General features: G+C 40.4%; 1 protein-coding gene across 2 annotated transcripts in view; it reads left to right on the top strand.

The window, feature by feature from the left end:
- The window catches only part of BCKDHB (branched chain keto acid dehydrogenase E1 subunit beta), a 297,162-nt gene that overhangs the window by 211,512 nt on the left and 60,531 nt on the right, over positions 1-25,119 (top strand). For both annotated transcript variants that reach the window (XM_077812742.1, XM_077812744.1), the window contains one exon: positions 3,900-3,986. In XM_077812742.1, the coding sequence (XP_077668868.1) occupies positions 3,900-3,986 (87 nt within the window). The remainder of the gene's footprint in view (positions 1-3,899; positions 3,987-25,119) is intronic.

Consider the following 25,119-nt stretch of genomic DNA (forward strand, 5'->3'; position numbering starts at 1 on the left):
GAAGAAAAATTTTTTATATCTCAGTACTAATCTTCTGTACCATCTTGTATTCACTGTGTTTTTTTCCTTTTAAATACTCTACATAACATAAAATAAGTGTGTGTTCTACTTTGAACACATGAAAACCTACGAAATTTAGTGTAAACACAGAGGGTGGGGAAGAAAATCCAAACAAAACATACACCAGGCAAAAAAGAGAAGAAAATAATTACGGCATGGATTAGGAAATTCATTCTTTTCGAACATCCTTCCCCAACTCCCCTATTAAGGGGTGTCAGAGAGAGTGGTGTGTGGGGGGAGAGTAATGCCAGCAATGTTTTTTAAAAATAAGCACCTGATTAACTACTATGTTTCTCCACTTTTATGCCAGTACATCTCCAATTGACTAAGGAAGTGTAGAATGAGGTCCCTACTGCCATATGCCGCTGTGCTGTATTACAGAGCTTCTGCGAGCATGTTATGCATGTCTTTGGTGAATAAGGGCACCCTCTTGGTCCATCTTTGCCTTTCTGTGAATTGGGATTGTGTTCAATTATTCCTGACACTGCTAGAAACTGTTAGACAAATATGGAGTGACTTTGACCCCAGGTTTAAGAGGGAATAAATCTTTTTTTAAATTTTAGAAATAAATGACCATATAATGTTCTATTCAAAGCATTATCCTTCTACAAGCGACAGTTAACAATTTTTCATTGTGTGTTGTAGATAATAACACAATTATTTGTGAAGCTGAACCTTTCTCCAAATACAGAAATTAGGCAATTCACACTGCGTCTCAGTGTTACATTTTCAAAGTAGATACATTTCTTGTACCAAAATTTAATGAAAATAAGGTATCTACCCATCTTAGTTAGATTTATCAGTCCCTTTGCTTCTATAAGTAAAGGTATATTTCCAGGTACGTAAAAATGAAATGCTTTTAGTAATTTCAGGGAGACAACAGTAGTTAAAATAAATCCTGTTACTCCTTTTCATGCCGCACAGCTTCTGAATGTTCACGTGGTGTGAAGCACTTCTCCACAGTAATCTGGTTGCTTCCATTTTACTGAGAAATAGGGCCATCATTTGTCATGTGGCACTGGGGCCAGTCTCCATCCAGTTTTAAAACTGGTTTAACAATCAGAGGAAATCTTAGGGTCTGATAATGTAAATCCTTATTCACTCTAACAGTCTTTACACATGTGAGCAATCCTCTTGAAGTCAATGGGACTGATTGTACAAGTAAGGATTTCTCACAGGAATAAAGGTTTCCACAGTTGGTTTCCACCTTTTATTCGCTACAGTTGATATGATGGGTGTATGTTTCATGTTGTGAAATTCTCAAAATTAAAACGTGTACTGTAGTTTTAAAAATAGCTTGGAACACTCCAGATTCCTAGTACACACCCTTCTCAGAACAAAATTATATAAGAAGAATATCAAAACAATGTCCTTTTGTTTAAAAAAAAATCAAAAATTTTAAAAAATGATTCAGTAAAATTCTTTATCTCATCAGTCAAGAACTTGAGTGAGACGATTAGTACATTTTGTTCTGCAATGAGGAACTGTCTCTAAGAATTTTTGGTAGATTTATGGGGTAGTTAATAGCGCCTGCTCTTTAAATGGATTTCCAGTGCAAGTGAAAAGGAATTCAAGACTGCTTAACTGCAGATTACTTTTTGATGTTTAAATGATTTTTTGTCTTGTATCTCTGTGACTGTTGCAAAGCTGCTTCATTTACAGAATATAGTACTTACAGGGCTGCCTCTCGCCAATGCATCTGTGGTCCAGCTGTTCAAAACAACTAAAGCACGCCTGGGCTCCTAAAGAAATGAGACATACTCAAATCAGGGTTTAATCTGTGTTCTATAGTAAATAGCAGTTACCTTTTAGCTTCAAGATATCACTTGGCTGCCCTGTTGGATGGAGAAATTGTCTCTGAGGGTTTTGCTAAAATAGCATCCGCTCAGATTTTAAATCAAAGAGCAGAATGGTTAGAAAAGTTGTACCTAACTCTTGGGGCTTCTTGTACTTAGCTTTAAAAATCTGATTGCAATAGGCCTCAAAAGATTAAAATATACAAATCCTTTTTTTCCTGCTGTGCTACTCCAGAAGTTCATGTAACTTTTATATGCACTTTATAAAATGAGTATTATGAAAAGTGAAACATGATTGTCAAAATGTTTTGACTCTGTGGATATCTGGTGTTGCCCGGGTCAAGGAGATGTAACAAATAGTTACAACAACATGTTTCATGATGGTCAGATATACTGGAGTCGTGCACTTGTTATGGGGCTAAAGGCACTTAACTGTTGTTCTTATGGTTCACAGCAAACCAAGCATAAACACATATCTGCTCTAACCAAAACTTTTTCATGAATCACTGCTTGTTTGTATGGCACTCATGGTATACACTATGTATTATGTAGCTATTTTTTGAACAGTTCACATTAAAATCTCCTAACATTTGCATATTGTTTCTATCTTTTTCATAAGAAATTTTGCCTGTAGTTGCAACATAAAAATCATTGCCTTCTTGCTTATGGCTCTCAATTTTCTTTAGCAAGCAGACTTTTACTTGAATATTTTCAAGGTCTGTGAGCTTTATGGATGACCTGATCCTATAAATGTTATCACCTGCTCCTTCAGGATTCACCACACCTTGAAGAGGGGGGACCATTGTCCAGCTTACCTAATGAAAGAGAATAATGCTTTAGAGGCTGGGGGGGGGGAGGAGGGCGGGGCGGAAGGGAGAGGATGTTGCAAAAGTGGGAGTGGATCAGCGGGGCGAAGCTGACTTATCCCCAGGGACCGGAAGGGCTGGGGAGTTGAAAAGGGACAAGCCTGGTGGGAAAAGTAGGCGGAGCAGCACTCACCCTCCCTCCCTTTGAGGTGGCAAAATACCAGGTTTGGTCAGGACCTGCTGTGGGCTTCATGCTAGCCACTCCTTTCTAGGGGGTCTGGGAAGGAATTTTTCCCTCACTACCTAGGTGGAGTAGGGTTGGGGTTTTTTTTGCCTTCCCCACAGCGGGTTCAGGGAGGGTTTTGTTATGGTGAGTAGGAAAGGGAGTTAGACTATGATGTCACAACTCATTTATGTAAGTGTGGGGCGGATGCCCAGTGCAAGTACTCCATAGGGAAGGGATACAGTGACCAGATAAATGGCTTGGTAATGAACTTAAAAAGGAGGTGTTGGTAAAAGGACCATAACGGGGGGCATTCGGGGCCCCTGTGACTGGTACGGAAGAGAGCCATCCCCACTTTCTTATAGCTCACTTTAACCCTAGTTCAAGGTGGGGAGAGTGGTAAAGTCCCAGCAATGGGTTGAGTGGGAGAACTAGATGACAAAAGAGGGGAGCTGGCAGAAGCCTCCTGGGCAGATATTGAATGAACATGGGGTTTTCTTCACTGTGCACTTTTATCTGCCTGGTTGTTCTAGACATCTAATAACAAAGTTGCAGCCTGATTAAAACCATATCAAGCATCTCCTGTCCTTCTTTTGGCATAGCCAGATAATGAGGCCTTGCTGTTTTTTTCTTCAACTCAATTTTTGTTTTCCCTCAGAAATGTCATTGTTTACATTCATAAGGTCAATTCAAACTAATAGAATTTTATTCAATTCTCATTGTTAGTTTACAAATAAAATACGCTATTGATGCTCTGTCCCCGAAGAAAATCTAGCAGTTAATTCCCATTCTGCTAATATCAAAACTTGGCTGTTCAGGCTCATTCATCTGTGCAAATAAAATGTTGTACTGAGGCAGTAAGGGACAGTGTATATTTTATCATTGCAGCTTAAAATTACAGAATTTGTATTATTTCTCATGTAATATAGTAAAAAAAAGATTGCTACAGAGATATAGTGTGATACAAACATTACCTGATTTTTTTTAAAAAGAGGTATTCCTGTTTCTTTTCAGTCAGTGGTGAAGACTGGGCGACTGCTGATCAGCCATGAGGCCCCTCTGACAGGAGGCTTTGCATCTGAGATTAGTTCCACTGTTCAGGTACAGTCAAGTTATTATGTTTTACATGCCTGACCATGTACATTTGCAGAAAGAGTATTTATCAGTAGATTAAAAGGCAAGGTTTTAATAAATTAAACGTTAAAATCTCTCACTTGGCTTCACCACCTTGTCAGTGCTGTCACTGTATGTTCTCTGGAGAATGAATCTGGCAGAAAGGAGATGAACTAATATAATTTCCACAATTCTACTAGCTGAAGTCATTTGCTTCAAAGTAAAATAAGGGAAAGGGTTGGAATCGACGTGATCAGGTTTCAGTTTTAATTAAATAAATGTTTGCCAGATTGCCCAGTATATTCTTACCCTAATTTTTACCTATATATAAAAATATATAAACTGTATTTAATACAAATAAATATTTATTTATAGAAATAATAAATACACCATAGCTTTATGTGGATAATATGTCCTTTGAATTTTTGATGTATTTCTTCAACTAAACAAAATCTTTTTCTGAAGCATTCTTTGTGAGATTGGACTTAAATATTCAGAAGTTTCAATTTAGTGTACATTAGTTTGTCCTAACACTAAGGATACCATTCATCTAAAGTACTTTATGCTAATAGCAGCTGCTGAAATGGAAATTTTAATTTTAGTGTGGGTAAGGATTTACGTTTGAAACATTCACTGAAAAATGTACAGTATGTGCTGTTAAGTGTGGGGGGAAAATCTCCCTGCTGGATTGTTTCCAGTTCTTGCTGAATTTACTTAAAACCTGATTTACATTTTATTGTTGTCCTCAAAAAGGATCATTTAAGAAATGTTTTCCTCTTTTCTTTTTTCGGCATATTTAAATTAGAAACTAAAACCCACCAGACCAAAGCATACTTCTTCACCACATTATGATGTAATGGTTCAGTATGGTATTAAAAATGACAACTTGTTAAGGACCCAATTCTGCAAAAGTGCAGCTCCGTATAGGCACAACAGCACTAGTTAAAAAAACATGGGAATAAGTTACAGCATAAAAGGGCTGAATTACAGTTGCTGGGGAACCGTATATTTGAATTTCCTGAGCTTTGTGCATTGAAAATATCAAACGTAAGAATACTTTAATGGGTTGTTTTACATTTAATGTATTCTTTTGGGCTTGTACTTTTTCTTCTGTGTTGGTGAATAAAAAACCTTTGGCATTTGTATTTATTGCTGTAATTATCTGAACAAGGGGGAAAAAAACCTTTCTTGAAAGGAACTAAAACATTTTATTTCATCTAAAAATTTTATTTTGTGAAAGAAACAAGTTTTTTGAAGTTTTAATTTTATTTTGACAGTCTAAGAGATAATGCAGACTCCTGTCAGGATGACAGTATTGCTCCCCACTAAAATATAATCTCACTCTTTAGAACCTGATTCTGCCAAACTTCTTGACATTGAGTAGTAGTGTCTTAACCCTGGGGGTAAGTCTTATTGATTACAATAGCACTACTTGAGATGTAAGGTACTGCTAAAAGTGATATATATTTTGCAGGGCAGTGGGGAATGCAGAATCTGACATGTCAAGATTTTTTTATGTTCCTACTAAAAAAGAAAAATAGGAGAAACTGAACCAAAATACAGTATAGCCCACTGTTAAAGTCTTCGAAGTCTCTTTAAAGTCCGCGGTGTGTTTAAAGACTTGAATATGCCACATATTATGAAATAAGTAAATAGAAAACAAAATCCAGCAAGGTATTCATTGTTGCAATTGCTGAATAATTGTTAGAAAGTAGTAATGCTTAAGAAAAAGTTACTTCTCAAATCATGTGAAAGTCCCATACTAATTAATTTAAATAAAATAGATCACATGCATCAATGCAAAAATGGGGGGAGGGGAGGGATAAAATAACAAAGAAAAAATTAAAAATTCCATCATATAATTTGGAAGAATCATTACATCATACTTTTTATCTTTTTGAAACTCTATTAAGAAAAATATGCCCAGCATCTGATTAATCTGTCATGGGTTCATTATTCATATCAGAAACTTCTTTTTTGACTAATATAATTTATTTTAAAAAAAAATGAAACCTAGGAAGCCTTAAACCGAAGGGACATTACACGCTGTCTATACCAAAAGCATCTATTTTGGGATAGTACCTCTTGGTTTTACATTCATATTTTAATATGGAAATCTGGAGAATGTAGCTTAGAAAATCTTAACTAGTTTACCGTACAGTCTACTTTAAAATAAATCTAAATATAAGAGGTTTTGGCACAGAATTTAGTTAAGCTTGAATTCTCTTTTTTATAATAAATGAACATTATTGTTTCTTTCTTGAAAGATTTTGTCAATTTCTTAACTTTCTTAAAAATAATTGGTATGAACAGATAATAATATCCATACTTAAAAACATACCAGATTTGTTTAAATTGAAATATAATTTATGAAACACATTCTCTGTCATAACTTCTTTTTGGCAGACTATTGCTTTAGGCATAATAGCGACTTAGCTTTATTATTCATGTATAACACATATTCCCTGTGCAGTGAATTAAGAACTGTATGTCTGATATGATTGTGCCATAAAATTAAAAAGTAAAAGGGAAATTCATTTTTACTGGATGTAGCACAGAAATCTTGGGTATTATAGTTGGCTTTAACTTCTTTTTACACATGGAAGTAATGAGACTTCAACACAGAGTCCAGTTGGAGTAGATGGTAAATTTCCATATTGTTGTTCCATCCTTGCTGTGAGGTCTCTCGTGAGGAAAAAGGTGAATAAAACCACCCACGTTATTTTCAAAGAGCCTTATTATGATAAACATCTCACGTTTTTGTATACTTTAATGAGATGGTCCTGAACTGTAACAGTAGCTCTGAACCCTCTTGAGCTGCAGGGAAGCTTGGCACCTGAACTGAACTTTACTTGAACTGAAATTGGACCCACGTTTAGCTACCACAAATTCTAAAATATCTGAATATTTGAATATAATTGAAATATTTTAATTTGAATATTTGAAAACAATAATTAATATTTTACAGTATTCACTGAGGGAGGTTTCCTGCCTGTCAAGTATAGAATGTTCCAACCCCCCAGGGCACGCTGTCCAATTAAACAGTCATTCACTAACAAAACAAAAGTGAGGTAGCAAGACCCAACAATTTCACAAAGTAAGAGATTTAGGCCAGGTCTACGTTACAGGGACTATAGCAGTACAGCTACTGTGTCATAACTATGCTGGCATAACCCTGCAGTATAGACACAGCCTACCATGATGGAAGGAATTTTCTCATCACTGTAGGAACACCATCTCCCCAAGCAACAGTAGCTGTGTCAATGGAAGCATTCTTCGGAAAACCTAGCTACATCTACACTGGGGGTTAGATCGGCATAGTTAAGTTGCTCCAGGGTGTGGATTTTTCACAACCCTGAGTGCCGTAGCTAGGTTGACCTAAATTTTAAAGGTAGACCAGGCCTTAACAGAGGCCTGTGGGATTCCAGGAATGTTATAAGCTGTCAAGGTTCCTCCCCCACTCTGAACTCTAGGGTACAGATGTGGGGACCTGCATGAAAAACCTCCTAAGCTTATCTTTACCAGCTTAGGTCAAAACTTCCCCAAGGTACAAAATATTCCACCCGTTGTCCTTGGACTGGCCGCTACCACCACCAAACTAATACTGGTTACTGGGGAAGAGCTGTTTGGACGCGTCCTTCCCCCCAAAATACTTCCCAAAACCTTGCACCCCACTTCCTGGACAAGGTTTGGTAAAAAGCCTCACCAATTTGCCTAGGTGACTACAGACCCAGACCCTTGGATCTTAAGAACAATGAATAATCCTCCCAACACTTGCACCCCCCCTTTCCTGGGAAATGTTGGATAAAAAGCCTCACCAATTTGCATAGGTGACCACAGACCCAAACCCTTGGATCTGAGAACAATGAAAAAGCATTCAGTTTCTTACAAGAAGACTTTTAATAAAAATAGAAGTAAATAGAAATGAAGAAATCCCCCCTGTAAAATCAGGATGGTAGATATCTTACAGGGTAATTAGATTCAAAAACATAGAGAACCCCTCTAGGCAAAACCTTAAGTTACAAAAAAGATACACAGACAGAAATAGTTATTCTATTCAGCACAATTGTTTTCTCAGCCATTTAAAGAAATCATAATCTAACACATACCTAGCTAGATTACTTACTAAAAGTTCTAAGACTCCATTCCTGGTCTATCCCCGACAAAGACCAGCATATAGACAGACACACAGACCCTTTGTTTCTCTCCCTCCTCCCAGCTTTTGAAAGTATCTTGTCTCCTCATTGGTCATTTTGGTCAGGTGCCAGCGAGGTTACCTTTAGCTTCTTAACCCTTTACAGGTGAGAGGAGCTTTCCCCTGGCCAGGAGGGATTTCAAAGGGGTTTACCCTTCCCTTTATATTTATGACATAAGCGAAGACCAATGCAAATATTTGCATGAATAAGGAATGGATCCTTGATCTTTATTGAGCAATCTCTTTGTGTTTGCAAAATAGCCTGTTTATCTGCCTCTTTATCTGTCCCCTAAACAGCAACCATGTCTCTCAAGCTTTTTGACTCTGTTACTACATCTCAACTTTATTCTGCTAGTGAGTGAATGTGTGGCAGTGTAATGTATTGACTTGAGAGGGACTAGTTGGGAGAGTAATGGGCTGCAAGATTGGGCTTATTTTTTTTTTAAATGATCTTATTGTTGAATCAAGAGCTGGAGCTGAGGGTGCAGCACAAAGGTGATCAGGGATCTAAAGAAAGAACTTCAATCATTTGGATTTTCCTAAGTGCGTGTTGTATCATAATCAGTGGAACTGGAGTCAGAGGGCCCCTGTTCCCTGGAAGAACTATTGTTGACAGGACACCAGTTGAACAAGTAGAACTTTATTAAATCCTGTGCAATGCTCTGTCCATATGGCTGCTTTGCTTCCAGCCTAACTCCTCCAGTGTTCCAAGTTCCACTGACAGTGTGCAGGATTTAATAAAGGTCTACTTGTTCATATTAACGTTCATTCAGCTTCGCTCTTTGCTAATGAAACATGGTAGCAGCATCTGAGCTGTGAGTTCTCTGCAGTGCAGCAGCTGGCAGCATGAACCACAGAACTTGGTCTGAAGCCCCCCAGAGCTGTGGATTTTGCAGACACAAACGTAGCCCAGTGATGGATCCAGTGGAAGGAGTTCAAGCTATACACAGACCTGGCCAGACAGAAGGACGAGAGCAGCAGGAAAGTAGAACTGTGACTTATTGAGGAACAAGGCATAGAGGTCTGTAGCACTCTGAAACTTAAGTCTCATAACAGTCTTAGGGCCCTGGGGAACTGTTGCTCCCCAAAGCAGAACAAAACTGTGAAGCAACTCAGTTTTCAATAGAGACCAATCTGCAGGGGATGGGGTAGATCCCTGTGTTACTGTTTTATGTACACTGGCTGTTGCATTCAATTTTGCGGAGTTAACACACTCCCTGATATGGGACAAGATAATCTGCAGTACTTGGGATCACCATGTGTGGGAGCAGCTGCTCTGGGAAAGCAAACTCACATTAAACAGATGGGACATTCAGCAAAAGCTTCCAGAGAAAGGATTAAAGCCCTAGAAGACACCACAACCCCAGAAGTACATGCAGTGAGACAACAGTAAAGGAGAGCAGTCAGCGAGGGTTCCACACCCATAGTGAGATGCATTTACTGTGGGAGACAGCATGAGTGGGTAAGGGAGAAGTGCCTCTTACAAGGACAACATTGCAAGTCATGTAGCAAGTTGAACCATTTTAGCTGTGTGTGCCAGAGCAGGGGAAGGTCCAAGAAAGATTGTCAGACTTGTACAAGAGGGCATGGCACATCAAACAGTGATGGTGACATCATGACTCTCTCTTTGAGTCTGAGAGCATATCAGGGTAAAGGTGTTGGAACAGAAAAGCAACAAGGGACAGCACCAAACTCTGCATGCAACAGTGTTAATAAGGAAACTCCCTGCGTGATTTCAGCGGAGGACAGCTGGACCTTGTGCAAAATGATTCCTTATGGTGAATTGGACTTGAACACACCCATTACAAAGAGCAGGCATGCTCTAATAATGTACAACGAGAACATAAAGCAGCCCAAAGGAAAATGTGACCTCATAGTAATTAACCCAAAAAATAAGATGATACCAACTGAAATTTGTGGTGGTGGATGAGAAGCACCACGGACCCTTCTTAAGGAACAAAGCCAGACAAGCCATAGACTTGATCAGGGTACAGCATCAGAATTTTGTAGCTGCAGTGCAAAAACCAAAAGTGGGAGTCCCATGGACATTGAGAACAATTTTATAAGAATCTGGGGATGCTTTCAAAGGCAATGGGTGCTTTAAGGAAAGGTGCAGCTGGACGTAGATACTACAGTGGAACCTTTGTATTTTCCACAAAGGAAAATCCCAGTGGCATTACATAATTCAGTATGCAAGGTGCTCAAAGTCTGCACTTGTAGAGGCCAGTACAGCCTGAGTAAGCAGCATGGTGAAGATAAAGAAGCCCTCAGGCAAATTACACATCTGTATACACCCAAAGCTACTGAACCAGGTATTGAAAAAATATCACTATTCACAGCCTACAATTGATGACATCTTGCCAGAACTTTCAAAAGCCAGAATCCTTATGGTCTGAGATAGGAGGAACAGGTTTTGGCATACTAGCCTGGATAAAGAGTTCAGTATGCTGACAACATTTGCAGTACCATTTGGTCTGTACAGATGACTGTGCATGCTAATGGGTATAAGCTTCGCACCAGAGTTGTAAGGGAAGACTCATCCAAGTGTTGGAAGGACTGCTGGGGGTGAAAATAATTGCAAATGATATACTCATTATAGGTGAAAGGAGTAAGGAAATAGAAGCTGAACAAGACCATGACAGAAAACTACAAGATTTTTTACAGAGATGCAGGGACAAGAACGTAAAACTACCCCTCACCCCCAAAATGTGACTCAAACAGTGTGAGGTGACATACCTTGGACATCTGTTTACAGCAGAGGGACTGGAAGCTGATCCAAACAAGATTAAGGCAGCAGAGACATGCCAGCTCCAGTTGATAGGAAAAGGACACAGCGCTTAATAGGAATGATTAATCTTCTGTCCAAGTTCTGGCTGCAACAGCAGAACTCATACGTCCACTCACAAGGCAGGATGTTGAATGGGACTGGGCAGGTCCCCAATGGCAAGCATTTAACATGCTGAAACAAAGGATAGTATATGCTCCTGTCCTGAAGTACTATCACCCAGGAAAGCCACTGACACTCCAGTGTGATGCATCAGAAAAAGGAGTGGGTGTACCTCTTTTGCAGAAGCAGCCAGTTGCATTTGCCAGCAGAGTCCGGTCAGAGACTGAACAGAGGTACACCCAAATAGGAAAAAGTGCTTCAGGGTGTGGTATTTAGAGTGGAGTGATTTCATCTATTAAATCTATAGGCAAGTACACCTATGCCCATCCAGTAAAAATGCAATCGGACCTCAGTCCACTAGAGCCAGTCATGGCAAAGCCCTTACTTAGTGCCCCAAAGAGATTGTAGCTCATGTTGATGTGCCTCCAGTGCTACCAGGTAGAGATCACATATTGTCCAGGGTGATTACTGGTGAAAGCTGATACTTGGAGCAGGGCATAAATACCTAGCATCAGCAAACTGAGGGAAGGAGATAAGGACATAGTGCAGCATTGCTAATGGATTCAATCTCCAAGTTTCGACAACAAAGCTGATGAACATCCAAGAGGCCATGGAAAAGGACATCCAATTACAGGCAGACGGGAGAGCAATACTATCATGGTGACCAGAAGGCAAAAGCCAAGAACCAGTAGGAGCAGAACCATACTTTCAAATTAAATATGAGGTGGGTGTACAGGATGGAATCATATTTTGAGGACAGAGCTGTTGTTCCCACCTCATGACATAAGGATGTTATATGCAAAAAAAATACATGCCTCACACCTGGGCATTGACAGCTGTCTTAGATGGGCTAGAAGGTGTGTTTACTGTTGGGAATGAATATACAATTCTGCTCCTTATAGTAGGGTGTGACACTTGGCAGTTGTGTATAACCTAAAGCAGAAGGACTTTGTTACCACATGAGCTTCCCACCTGACTATAGGAAAAAGTGGGAGCTGATTTATTTGCTTTCAGTGAAAAGCAGTACTTGTTTACTGTGGACTACTATTCTGGTGTTTAGGAGGTTGATGCTCTGCCTGATACAAGAAGCAAGTCAGTGACTGGCAAACTTTGCGAGCTGTGGCATTCACCGACAATGGACCCCAATTTGCATCGGAAGAAGTCAAGGACTTTGCATTCCAATGGGAGATGGCCACCACATCACCTCCCGAGTATACCCACAGAGTACTAGTTAGGTGTAATCAGCTATGAAAATAGCTACAAGACTATTGCACAATGCTGGGTTTTTGTTGTCTGGTTCAGGCCCCTTGTTAATATTTTTGGCACACAGGAACATTCACAGGGTACCAGAATAGTCCACTGCAGGCGTTGATGGGATGAAGCTCCAAAACCCTGCTACCAGTGAGGGAAGACCTGTAGAAGCCAGAAGGATGGAAACACCACTGAGATGGCCAACAATCAGAGAAAACAGACACAAGAGTATGTCCAATCATCCAAGGACGTACCAGCTCGGGAGACAGGTACTCATGTGAGGATCCAGCCATTAGAGAGAGACCATAATGAGTGGGCTAAAGGAGCTGTGGGTAGTGCAGTGGCACCCAGATCATATGAGGTGGCTACAAAGAGGGACAAATCTTGCTTATGTTATGAGCTGCCCTTTCCCCAGAGCAATTCAGTCAAGTTTGAGAGAGACCAGGTGGTTTTAAGGATTGTGATGGGGTCACTCTAGGTTAATTAGGACACCTGGGGCCAATCAAGGGCCTGCCAGAACCTATTAAAAGCATCCCCACCAGTCAGATAGGTGCGCTCAATAGGAGCTGTTGGGAGCAGGCATGCTACTGGAGAACCGGACAGGGCAGATACTGACAAATGCAGGAGACAGACCTCACAGGTACAGAGTTGAAGTGCAGGGGAAACCCCAATCAGGGCATACAGCGCCTCCGGGCCCCAGCGGTTTGGGGAGAAGAGACCCCCGCCAAAGGGGAGAGACTGAACTAGGTGCCTGGCCTGCTGCTACTATGCCCGGAAGAGGTAGTGGCAGGGAGGCCAGGGGGAACCCCTGCTCAGATAAGGTGGGGACAGTAGCTCACGGGTGTGGAGAAATTGCTAGGAGGAGAGGAATCCCCCCAGCCTGCTGCTAAGAGGAAGAGTGGAACCCACCCAGGTGGAGAAGGAGCTCTGCCACACAATTTATTAAAAACTACAATGGGATTTAAATATATGATCCTAGACTACAATTACAGCAAGTAAGATAGATCTGCCCCCTGCTGGATGATCCAGCAAGGCGTACCGACTACGGTCAGATGAATCTGTTTCTCAGTCTGTCACCCCTGCACCACACTGCACCATAGAAGCCACGACAAAGAGAAGCTCTTAACATACTCCTATATACTCTGCTGACAGACTTGATTGACATTTGCTCTGCTTGCTTTTGCTGGTATCTTTCTGTCCGAACTCTGTAGAGGGCGTACCACATCACAATATTGTTTCTAATGTACCCAACCTCATGATCACCAACTACCTCATGACTGGCAATATTGCAACACAGTTTCTAATATACCCTGTCTCATGATAAACAGTTGCCTCACCATTGCTTTTCCCTGCCAATTTCAGTGCTACATAACCAAACACCCTTCAGCTAATGGTGGAATGGTACCTTAGTGATGTACTTGCTTAACTGATGTTGGCAAAGAAACAAATGGAATCACTCAGGATCTCCCATGTCGGTGAGATCTACAAAACAAACCAAGTTCGAAGAAAAATTTAGAGTTGTGTTTTAAAATCAGTCAAAATCACTGTTTTTCTCTTGAAGTAGGTATCTGTAGGGTGGGTTGTGGGTGTCCCTCTCTGTCCGTCTGGAAGGGAGGCCACGTCCCTTGCTACAATGCCTCTGGAGGGACACAGTTCAGGGGGAATTAGCACGAGGCCTCTGCCACTCAGTGGGGTAGAACAGTCAGTAACCTTTGAGCCCAGGACCTCAGGCAGAGAAGAGCACCAACCAGTTAGGAGGCTCTGGCTTGTAGTTGGGACAGAACAGCAAAGTCTATAAGCCCAAGCCCTCAGGCAGGGTGGGGGCAGCAAACAGGGATCCTGGCTCTGGCGAACCGCCGACAAAGGCAGGCCTTATGGCCTAGAGCGGAGACCCTGTCACCTCTGGGTGAGACCCGGGCCAACCTGACTCCACCAGGTCCCAGTCCAAGGCCCTAACAGTGGGAGAATGATCCACCACTGGGTCAGCGGAGAATCCAGCTGCAACACACTGGCCAGCTGTCATTCAGCAGCACACCGAGCTATGTTCGGCTTCCCTCCGTCACTTTCTACACCCCCATCCTGGGGGATACCTGGGGCCTGGGGTTGTCGTTCGTCTTGCAAGGGTAAACAGCTAATGGCAGCCCCAACAGCTCCTTGGCATCTCTGGCAACCAGTAACTTTGGCAGTCCTTCCAGCTCTCAGGCGCTGTAGCGGCTGCCATCAGGTCTGAGTTCTGGCAGTGGGTGGTAAACATCCTTCTCCAGTGGCTTCTTGCCAACTGAGCGAGAGGGCCCGTCTTTTATATTTCCAGTTCCTGTCTTGCTCCTCTGCTTCCAGTGGGACAGGCATGGGTGTCCTGGTTCTGCCCATCAGGGGGCGGTTGTGACTGTTTCCCCATCTGTCACAGGACAGAGAGGGACTCCTGTGTGGAGGAAGGCCATGCCCCCTCGCTACAGTAGCCTTTCAGTGTGATGGTTCGCACAGGATTAGCTATTTGCCCTTGGGGGTTTCTGTACAGTTTTGCTTTGGTTTCTCTTTATAATTTATTCATAGAAAGGGTCTGAAATTTGGCTCTGGCTGAAATTGTTCCTTGGCAGTCAACTTCTATTTCTTAAAAAAAAAAAAAAAAATTATCTACACAAAATTGGGTGAAAGATGTATCCCGAATAAGTCTGGTGCAATATATGTAATTTGTTTTGTTTTTAAAATTTGTATTTCTGGGATTTTTTGGCAGCTATTTGTCATAAGCAAAAAAAAAAAGCACAAAAGGTTGCTAATGGAGAAACTTTTTATGCATAAACGTTATGATGTGCCAGTTACGTGCAGCTTTTGTGCTTCACAGAAAAACATGCTATGCACGCTTATGTATAGCTGCTGGCACGTAATGGCTTCTGTCCATAAGCAAGAAGGCTTTTATGTACAGTTCCTGGCACAGAAGGGTTAATGTGCGGCAGCTGATGATGCATATAGTCCTTTCAGTCAGCAGCTGCATTTACACCATATGCTATAGACCACACACTGCAACCTTACCCTGAACTTCTCTCCTCACCAAAGTGAGTTCAGTGAGACTACTCATAAAGTTAAAGTTAAGCATGTTCCTCAGTCGCTCAGTGCTTCAGTTCTCCATCTGTAAAATAGGGATAATGCTCCTTTGTCTGTCTTGATTATTTACTTCGTAATCTGTTTAGAACTGTCTCTTTCTACATATACATTCAGTACACAATGGGGCCCAATCTCTTTAGGTGCTGGTGAGAAATACTATAATTAAAAATAGTAAACAAAAATGTATAATGATATATCAGTGGTAATTTCCTGCTATAATAACCTTAAATGGAACAGTGGGAGAAATGACATAACCCAGAGCATTTTTGTCAGAAATACTTCAGAAAGGAGAAAAACTAATATAATTGAGAATGTCCTTCAAAGTCATCTGTTTCAAAGCAATCTCTTTCTGAAGCAAGTTGCCATAGCTGGAAGTTACAAAACAAATCAAGCTTGTACAAAATGATTTCAGTAATTTTGGAGTTATGGACATTTAAAGTTGAATGGCCCAGAGTTTGAGATTGAACAGAGACTATTCTAAACCAAACTAGTTTTATATTTATCACACAAAACTTAATGCAAGGATTTCACCTTGCTACTGTAAAACATTCATAACCATAAAACTACTGACCCAGTTTTTGTCTAGAAAATCCTATTTTTTTTCAAACTCTTTCATTACATGACTTGAAAAACTGAGAAGTTTAGAGACTCTGTACAACTTCACTTAAGCAATTTACTTCATAATCTGAGGTTGAGGTGGTTCTGTCCAAGGCGTTTTTGACATTATTAGTGGTCGTTTGACTGGTCTATTTGAACATAAGTTTATCGTATGATACCTTAGAAAATCCCTGTCAAGTTCTAGTGCACAAGTTTTCTTTAACTATGGGATCTTTTACAGTCAGTTCTAGAGACTAGCCTCCATTCTTTCAGTGCTTCCCATTTGGAATCTATTTTTACCCAAATAGGATGCAAACATTTTTTGGGGATCTGTTATTAATTTATTGAAAGCAAGTATTTTCTGGGTAATCAGCCTTAATATATGCTTTAAGATTCTTACTGCCTCCGTATATGTGTTGATGCAGACTGACTTGGATTTGACCATCAGACTGTTGTTGAAATGCATAAATCTTAAACATTTGGAGGAGGAATTTGAGGAAAAAATAGTACTTATACTGAAAGAAGAGACTGATGCTTCAGAAGAATTTTCTGGAGCTCTGTTTATCTTTGGTCAGCCAGAGAAGTAGTATAAGCCCTTGCACTTGTGTTTTCCAGTTTATTAGAAGAATGGCTCAGGGTAGGACAGCCCCTGTAAATTGGAGAGCTGCATGAATGTCAGTGCTGAATGTCTGCAGTACTCTAACTGGACTTGATGGCAATGCCTCTCCTCTTTGGGCCAAATAGTGGAAGAGGTTTGGAAGTTACCATCATTTAGATACTCCAGAAGAAGGCATACTGAAGTATTCAGGTGCAAGATTGTTCACACACTCACTACTTGTACAGACACATAAGAAAATTATTAAATGTGGTGATCTGATTTTGTTTTATATTTTGACACAATCCCAGTTGGCAGTAAAATTAAACTGACTAAAATCCTAGTCTCTGAAGCACTGGCAGATAACCATGGTGTTTCAGAATCTGCCATCCTAGTCAATTTCAGTTCTTGCTCATCTCTCTTTTTTTTGGTATCCAGCTGGTAGGGATCATAAACTATAAAGAATTGTGTCACTGTTTTCATAAATCACTATATTAGATGGTGCCACTGGGTTGGCAGCCAAAACCAAATAAAGTCCAGAGAGATAACATAGAATAAGAGACTGGGATAGACACACACAAGAACTAATGACAATGCTGGGGGTAATAACAAGGGTGGTTAGAGGGAAAGAGAAGTGGAACAGACCAAAATAACCCTGAATAATGAAGGAGAGATGATGCCATTTGAAAGAAAAGCAGGTGAGAGTAGTAGGAATCTGCTTAAGATGACTAAGTAAGAACGGAAAGGGACATATAGCTCTTTGAACCAAAACACTGAGTGATGCATGAGAGTCAGGTACATAATTAAGAGGTCTGTTGTGTCTGCGTGATATAAATATTCAGGCAGCAATTCAATAAACTCCCAAATTTCTGATCTAGCATGATCTGGGCTTTGTTTATAGCCTGTATGGATTCTTGTGGTACAATCTTTTCTGTATTGTTCTAAAATCCAGGACAGGAATTAAGATTACTTAGGATATTACAATAGACAGCGTAGAAGTATGGAAGAGAGAGGCAAAATAGTGCAAGGGGAAAGGAGACAAAAAATTGCAATTTGCAGAGCTACAAAAGATGTGCTAAAAAATTCAGATTTTCCTGCAGAATTTAAAGATAAAAAGAAAAAAGTGCACAGAAAATAAATTCATCTTTGAAAGTCGTACCAAATACTCTACATTTTAAGCCATTTAGAAATTACAATAAATGTTTGAGATTTTCTGTTAGGAATTCATACTTAGAATTTCATTCAGAAACTGATTTTTTTTAAGCTACATTGTCAAGCTTTCTTGATTTTTTTTTTTTTTTTGTCCCGGTGCAAGTCTTCTCTGTGCTACTTCTAATTGTCTCGTGAGAGTCGAATGGTAGAGTTAACTATGCAGAGATCCAAACTTTGAAAGCTTTGCAGTCCAGCAATTCTGTATCATGAGTCTGGTTTACTGGACTCAGTTGGAATCCATACCTAAAGGAATTGTCCTTTGTGGGGTGGTGATTCTTTGAAACTACATTGTTATCATCAAGGAACCATCAACAGACATTCAGGGAGTAGTGACCATGCCTCTTATGTACTTACAGGAATTTGAATGTAAAAGAGGGTCTTTCTGGGACTGCATGGTTTATAAATACCCCCCCTCACCCACTCTTCCAGTCAGCAGAAAGAGAATGTAGTGGTCTTCTACAGATCTGTTCCTAAGTGCTTCCTGCCTTTTCTGTCATTTTTAAGTTTTACTCCTTCTTCCCACATATTATAAGGGATCCCTTAAAGGGACAACGTCCCTTTTTTTCCAGGTAGACGGACAAAAACTTGCTTATATGAAAGTTGTGATGGGCACAATGAATGTATTACGTGTCTGTGGTGTTTATAACCCCCAAAATATTTAATGTATTACAACAACAAAAATACTCCCATTAAAATGATGTTCAAGATGCAAAAGATAGATAATGCCAAATGTTGCCTGTCCTCTTGCAGGTTAAAAATAATAAATTTCATGATATTGTAACTGTGGGGGTGCTGACCCAAAACAGAGTAATGGGGCAGGGGTCTCAAGGCTGGTGGGTGGGTGTTTGCAGTATTGTCACTCTTACTTCTGTGCTGCTGCCTTCAGAGCTGGGCAGCCAGAGGGCAGCCACGAAGCTTCCTGCAGCTGGAGGAGGTTCCCGGAGATGGGTCTGACCCAGCCTTGGGAGCAGCCCATGCAGAGGAGGAAGAAGTCCTGTCCCTCCCCAGCCCATCCAGAACAAGCAGCTGGAGCTCGGTGCACAGTAGGAGCCCTGGCTGGAGCACCCTCAGCCCTGCCTCTCCCTGGCTCCAGGCCAAGGACTTAAAAGTTAAAGGGTCCTTAGGCTGGCTGTGTGTGGGGGGTGACCATGGCAACCCCCCCTCCAACCAGGACCTGGGCAGTCACTCATTCACCCACCTACGAGGCCAGCCCTGCCCCGCCACCAAGTGATGACCCCCATACCATGTCACCCTCACTTCTGCGCTGCTGCTGGTGGCCGCACTGTCTTCTGAGCTGGGCTCCCGGCCAGCAGCCACTGCCCTCCAGCCACCCAACTCTGTGAAATCTGGTCTCCCCTACAATAGCCAGATTTCACAGGGAAGATCAGATTTCATGGTCTGTGATGCATTTTTCATGGCCATGAATTTGGTAGGGCCCTAATTATGATTGATGTAATCACATACTCTTTTTGTGCAGTGCTCTTGCTTTATTGTGCAGTTTAAATGATGCACCAGGAATGAGGCAAAGTTGGATGTGTACTGGTGGATATTTGATGAGCAAAGGTCTTGTAAATTATCTATAATTGTGTAATTAAAGACTTCAGTGGAGCCACCAATTTTCTTAAAGTTAAGCACATGTTCAAGTGCTTTGCTGGATCACATGCCATAGTGCTCAATACATTGCAGAACTGAGCCATATGTGGCCCTTTCCGAGTACTGTTGAGGATAACCGTTTGACTTCATGATCTAAGGCACAATAGGGACATAAAAAGAGGAGAAGGGTGAAGGAATGGAACATGATGCACAGCTTTTATTGATGAGATATGAGAAACAGTATAAAATCCTGGTCTGAGCAGTCAGTTATTTCATCCACCAAGAAACTAGCTGGAACTTGTAAATTGGTAAGACAAAGGAAATTCTGACCGCTTTTAGACTGAGAAGCTTTGTTCATTTATGTTGTGATGAAGGCAATATTTCCAGACTTCTCCATGCAAGCCTGTCTAGCTATTCCTTTGTCATTTTTTGCACCTTTGCTTTAAATGTATGTATTTAAAATTATTATTTATTTTGTGATCCTTATTTTCTCTCATAAACTGAATGAACGTTTGTTGTCTAGACTTGTGCTGGGCCTCCTGACCTTAAGGGAGGCAGATACAGGAGTGACAAAGTCACTGGTTGAGTTGTGTGGGGTCATTCTCAGTGTATGAGAAAAAATGTATTATGCTGCCTCCCCCTGGAATCTGTACTCCCTGAGAAACCCACGGCTCTATCCATGATAATTCCTTGTCAGATTTCCCACTAACCTGTTCATAGCGATAGTAACCATTTTCCCACTGCAAAGTAGTGAAATCTGTTATTTCAAAGTGTGTCCTTAAAAACAGTGACTATAGAGAATAAAGTATACGGCAGAATGAGATTTGTTTTTTAAGTGAGTGATATCATTAGAGTTTGTGTAGTTAGCAGCTTTTACTCATTGAGTAAAACTGTATATAGTTAACTTAGGTTTGAATAGAGACTGGGAGTGGATGGGTCATTACACAAAGTAAAACTATTTCCTCATATTTATACACCCCCCCCCTCACCCCACTGTTCCTCAGACGTTCTTGTCAACTGCTGGAAATGGCCCACCTTGATTATCACTACAAAAGTTCCCCTCCTCGCCCCTGAAAGCTTATGCTCAAATAAATTTGTTAGTCTCTAAGGTGCCACAAGTACTCCTATTCTTTTTGCGAATACAGACTAACACGGCTGCTACTCTGAAACCTGTCATTGAGAAGAGAGAGTGAAGTGGGTACTGAGATAAGGTTGCTCGCTGTAGCTTGTGTTTGGTGGTTTTATTTGTGTGTTTGTATTGTAGGATGAATAATGGTAAGCTTGTTGAATCAGTTCTTAAACTTTTTTCTATACTAATGTAATAGTTCTTCAAGTCTTACATCAAATTTTCTTACATTAAAGTTTTCTCTTTTATGTGCGTTAATAAAAATGCAGTTCCTCTGATAAGATTTTAAGATGTATTTCATGATCAGTTTAGTATTTCTTGCTATTATTTCCCTTCCTTCCTTACAGTGGAAAATCTGCAAAAGGCACCACACTTGTATTTTTCAAACTAGATTACTTAGCCCATAAGAGGTGACTCAACGAGTCAACAGGCACAAGCTGACAAGGTGGGCAGAGATCTTGGCAAGCTCATACAAAATAAACAGCAATTAATTAACAGAAATATTGGGGTGGTCTGAATTTGCACAACAATCTTATGAGACAAACATTTGTGGTATGAGACACTCAGAACTGTCACTTATTTGAGAAACATTAAATGGGAAGAAGAAAAACTTACTGCAATATTTCTCTGTTCTTACACACTTTTTCCAGAGTCACTGAATAAATCAGTTTGCTCTGCCCAATGCCAAGAAAATTCCTCTCCTCATTTTTGCCTCATCATTGCCCCATTTTAAACCTGCATTGGTGGTGAGGCAGAGGACAGCATTTCTTCCACCCCCAGTAACATCCCCTTTGTCTCTTCCAGTCTGAACCGGTTTTCCTACTTTTGGCATGCAAGGATCCAGATGGATTCTTTTAAACTAGTTATGCACGTGTGTGCGAAGGCACAAGAAGTTTATCCCAGGACAGCAGAAAGTAGTTCAGTAGTAGGATATATTGAGAGAAGTGTATTCTTTGTGGTTATGTGACGCTGAAATTTCTTGGCTGTGGAACAAATTAAAGGTTGGATTCATCTTAATCAATAGAGTATATATTGTAAAGTACACTCTTGCCCTATTTATTAAGAATGTATTTCCTTGTGCTGGTATTTAATCTGGCACGCCAAATGTTCATTTGCCTAAGGCTGAACTCCAGCACCATTGTCGTACTGATACATGTATGTTTATCCACTGTGATTTATAACTTCAGTCAATGCGCTTGGCCTTCACTGCACAGATTCTGAAAAGAACCAAAATTATGGCCACCGAAGCAGAACTGAAATGAATATGGGCCTTCATTTTTAATGTTTTTTCCCCTTTTAGTGGGTTTAGCATTTGCATCTCACTCCAACTGTTAGAATTTGCTGTTCTAGAAAAAACAATGTGTTTTGTGTTATGCTTTCTCTTTACAGTACAGTTTACAGCTGCAAAAATATAATTTTAATTCAGACTCATCTGATTAGAACCATGTTGTGCTTCTAACCATAAATTTACCATATCCCACAAAGTTGATAGAAATGAGAAGTTTTTGATCCGTAATAAATTTGGGGGGGGGGGGGGGAGAGGGGGAAGCCTCCAAACCTCCCATGACTCAAGGACTTGTGTTTTCTGGGCTGTGATGTGGTGATCTTTTCCATTTTATCTCTAGTAGCTTATTATGGTTCAGTAACATCAGCATTTTTTAAACTGTTATGTAAACATAACTAATGATAGTTCAGGCAGCTATCTGAGTTATGAGCTCTTCAGTAGTCATTTTAGATTGTTATAGTTGATACTGAGCAGGCCTATATATTATGCTGTCAAATCACTGACTTGGTGTTTAATTCAAATTAATATAAAAAATCCCTTCTATTTTAATTGGCTTCACATTGCTTTTAAACCGTATGATTTTAACCTGACATAGATTGACTATGACAGGCTCTGCTGTAAAGCAGCAGCTCTGTAAAATAATTAAGGCATCGTGGAACACTTCTTTTCCGCTTCAAAAACCTAATAATGCAAGGTTTGATAACATTTTATTTTGCAGCATAATGAATAAACCAGAATGAATTATGGCTTTGCTTTGACTGCTGAATGGAAGTAGAGCCTCATGGTTAGCTGTCGATGTCATGCCCAATGATCCCTAGTAAAAGCATGGAAATGGTTCTTTTCTCTACTAATTTTCAGTTCATCATAGCAATAATAAACTTCTTGGGTTTGAAATCACTTGGCCTTCGGCCTCATTCCTCACAGCACATCAGTGGAGTGTGCTAATTCCCTAGAAATGGCTGGTTTTGTGCGACTATTTATTTACATCATTGTGCCTGAAGTTAATAGAAAAAATAAGTGCTTGTCAGATTCACATATGTACTTAGAGATCACTCACTACATGGAATTTTTTTCTGAAGCACGTGCTGCACGGTGAAGCTTTTTTGTAAAGCACTGATTCATTTAAAAAAATACATTTTTTTGTTTCATATTTTGGTACTTTCCTGTAGTTATCTTTTTATATTGATGATGTGGCTGAAGCAACATTATATGTAGGAATAGATGTACTTCATAATACAGTGCCATCTGGGCTTTCATGTAAGGGGTCCACTGTTGTCTTCCATATTATAAGTCATTTCTTCTCAGTGATGTATTTATTAATGTATAATATGTGTGTAAAATATACATTGACATGTACACATATATAAAATCATATAGCTATACATAGAAGGATGGAGTGTGACTACTCTACCTCTGCACAGGTGTGTATTGGTGGTAGGAGTCACTCAGAAAAAGTCTCTTTTCTGTCATTGTTTCTTGCTCCCTTGTGTGGTGGTTAGACACAGTTTTACTCCTTGCCTTTCCTGAGTGCCAGGATTGTTCCAAGCTACAGTTCTTGGCTACCCTAGCATGGCGTCGGAGGAGAAGGTAGAGGCTGTATTGATTTCTAGGCTAGCACAGGGAGATGTATGCTACACTCTTGCAAAGAGGTCTCCTGTCCCTGAGGACACTGCCTGAATAAGTCTCTTATTGTAACCCATTTCTTAAAGCACAAATCTGGTCCAGTGAATATTGAGTATATTAGGATGATGCTGAGTTCTCAAGTGGCAGCTCTTCTCTCCCCACTTGCAGAGATTTCGGGGCCTGCAGAAAGGTACACAGCTGCTTATAGTCTAACTGTAATTGGTCTTCTGGGAGGAAGTGAAGTGTATGTGCGCATCCACATATAAGACAGCAAGAGGCAAGAAACAATCCTGATCTGAACTGATTACAGCAAGGAAATGAGCTGGGGAAGCAGGTAATGTTGGATCATATTAAAGTAGTTCTGTATTAAAATCACAAATGGGTTTGATTCCCCATAGTTTAAATTCCAGGGTATTACTAATTAAGAGGTCTCTTGGTTTTTGGTATTGTTTCTCTCCCTCTATGTGTGAAACTTGCAAGCTGCTAATTGTGTTAGTACATTCTAGGACAGAGTCTGTTCTCAAAGCAATTCTTTGTAACAACAACTACTCACACAGAGAGAGACTCAAAGCAATACTCTAACAACAGAAACAGCACCCAGAGACTCCCCGCCCTTTTGTTGTATTAATGTTGCTTTGTTAACAATTGTGATTAAAATAGAGATAGAGGATGTATGTGGATGGATGCTTGGTGTGGATAATAACTGAATGATCAGGGAGGTGCCAGCCTAAGAATGCAGTGTCCATCGGCTGAAGAAGGTGTCAAGTGGAAATAGCCAGAGGACCCCTGGAGAGCAGACTGGAATCCACCCAACAGTCTCAAGAATGGGAGAACCAAAGAACAAGATAACATCTGGCAGCACGGAGCTGTCAGGAATGTGACATCTGCTGATTGATTCAGCAACAGCATGATGAAGCAATTCCCATAGACTGGCATAGGAAGAAATTCCTATAAAAATGGACTCTAGAAAGTGAGAACTTTGGGGTCTGATTCTGCAAACCAACTTCCAGGAGCATCAGATGAGCATCTGACAAGGCCCTGCTCCCTCCTCATGTCCAGGCCACCTGGCCAGTGGCTTGGCATGAGCAACTCTAAGGCTGGTAACTATGATAACACCCTTGCAGAACCTGTGTGTATGAATGAATGAATGAATGTGTGAATAAATATGAGATTGAATGGAATGTTATAGCTATAACTAACTGCTTACTATGATTCTTTCTGTATTCACAATAATTGTGGTATTTTGCCTTTTCCCCTTTAATAAGATCCTGCTGGTTTTTATTTTATTGGTATAACAGTAACATCCCATAATCCTCTACATTGGATCATGAGGGAACTACAGTTGGTTCCTTAACAACCCAATTCCCAGAGAATGATTCTCACTTCACATGAAGTTTCTATGAAACACTCAGTGATACCCTAGCTACTCATAGTTAAGACTGTAGCGTGCTACCTGCTGATACTATGTTCCTGAATGGTAGTTGTAGGACCAGGACTGTTCCCTAAGAAGAAAAGGCTTATCAATTTCAGTCACCTTCTGGTTGACTGGAAATAAAGATAATCCTAAGAAAGGAGGGAGTATAAAATATGTTACATGCATTTCTGAGATCCTAACATACCCAATGCTCTAGATTGCTGGTGATGGGTTACCCACC

The sequence above is a fragment of the Eretmochelys imbricata genome, chromosome 3 (assembly GCF_965152235.1).
Source record: "Eretmochelys imbricata isolate rEreImb1 chromosome 3, rEreImb1.hap1, whole genome shotgun sequence".
In the NCBI taxonomy this organism is placed as follows: Eukaryota; Metazoa; Chordata; order Testudines; family Cheloniidae; genus Eretmochelys; species Eretmochelys imbricata.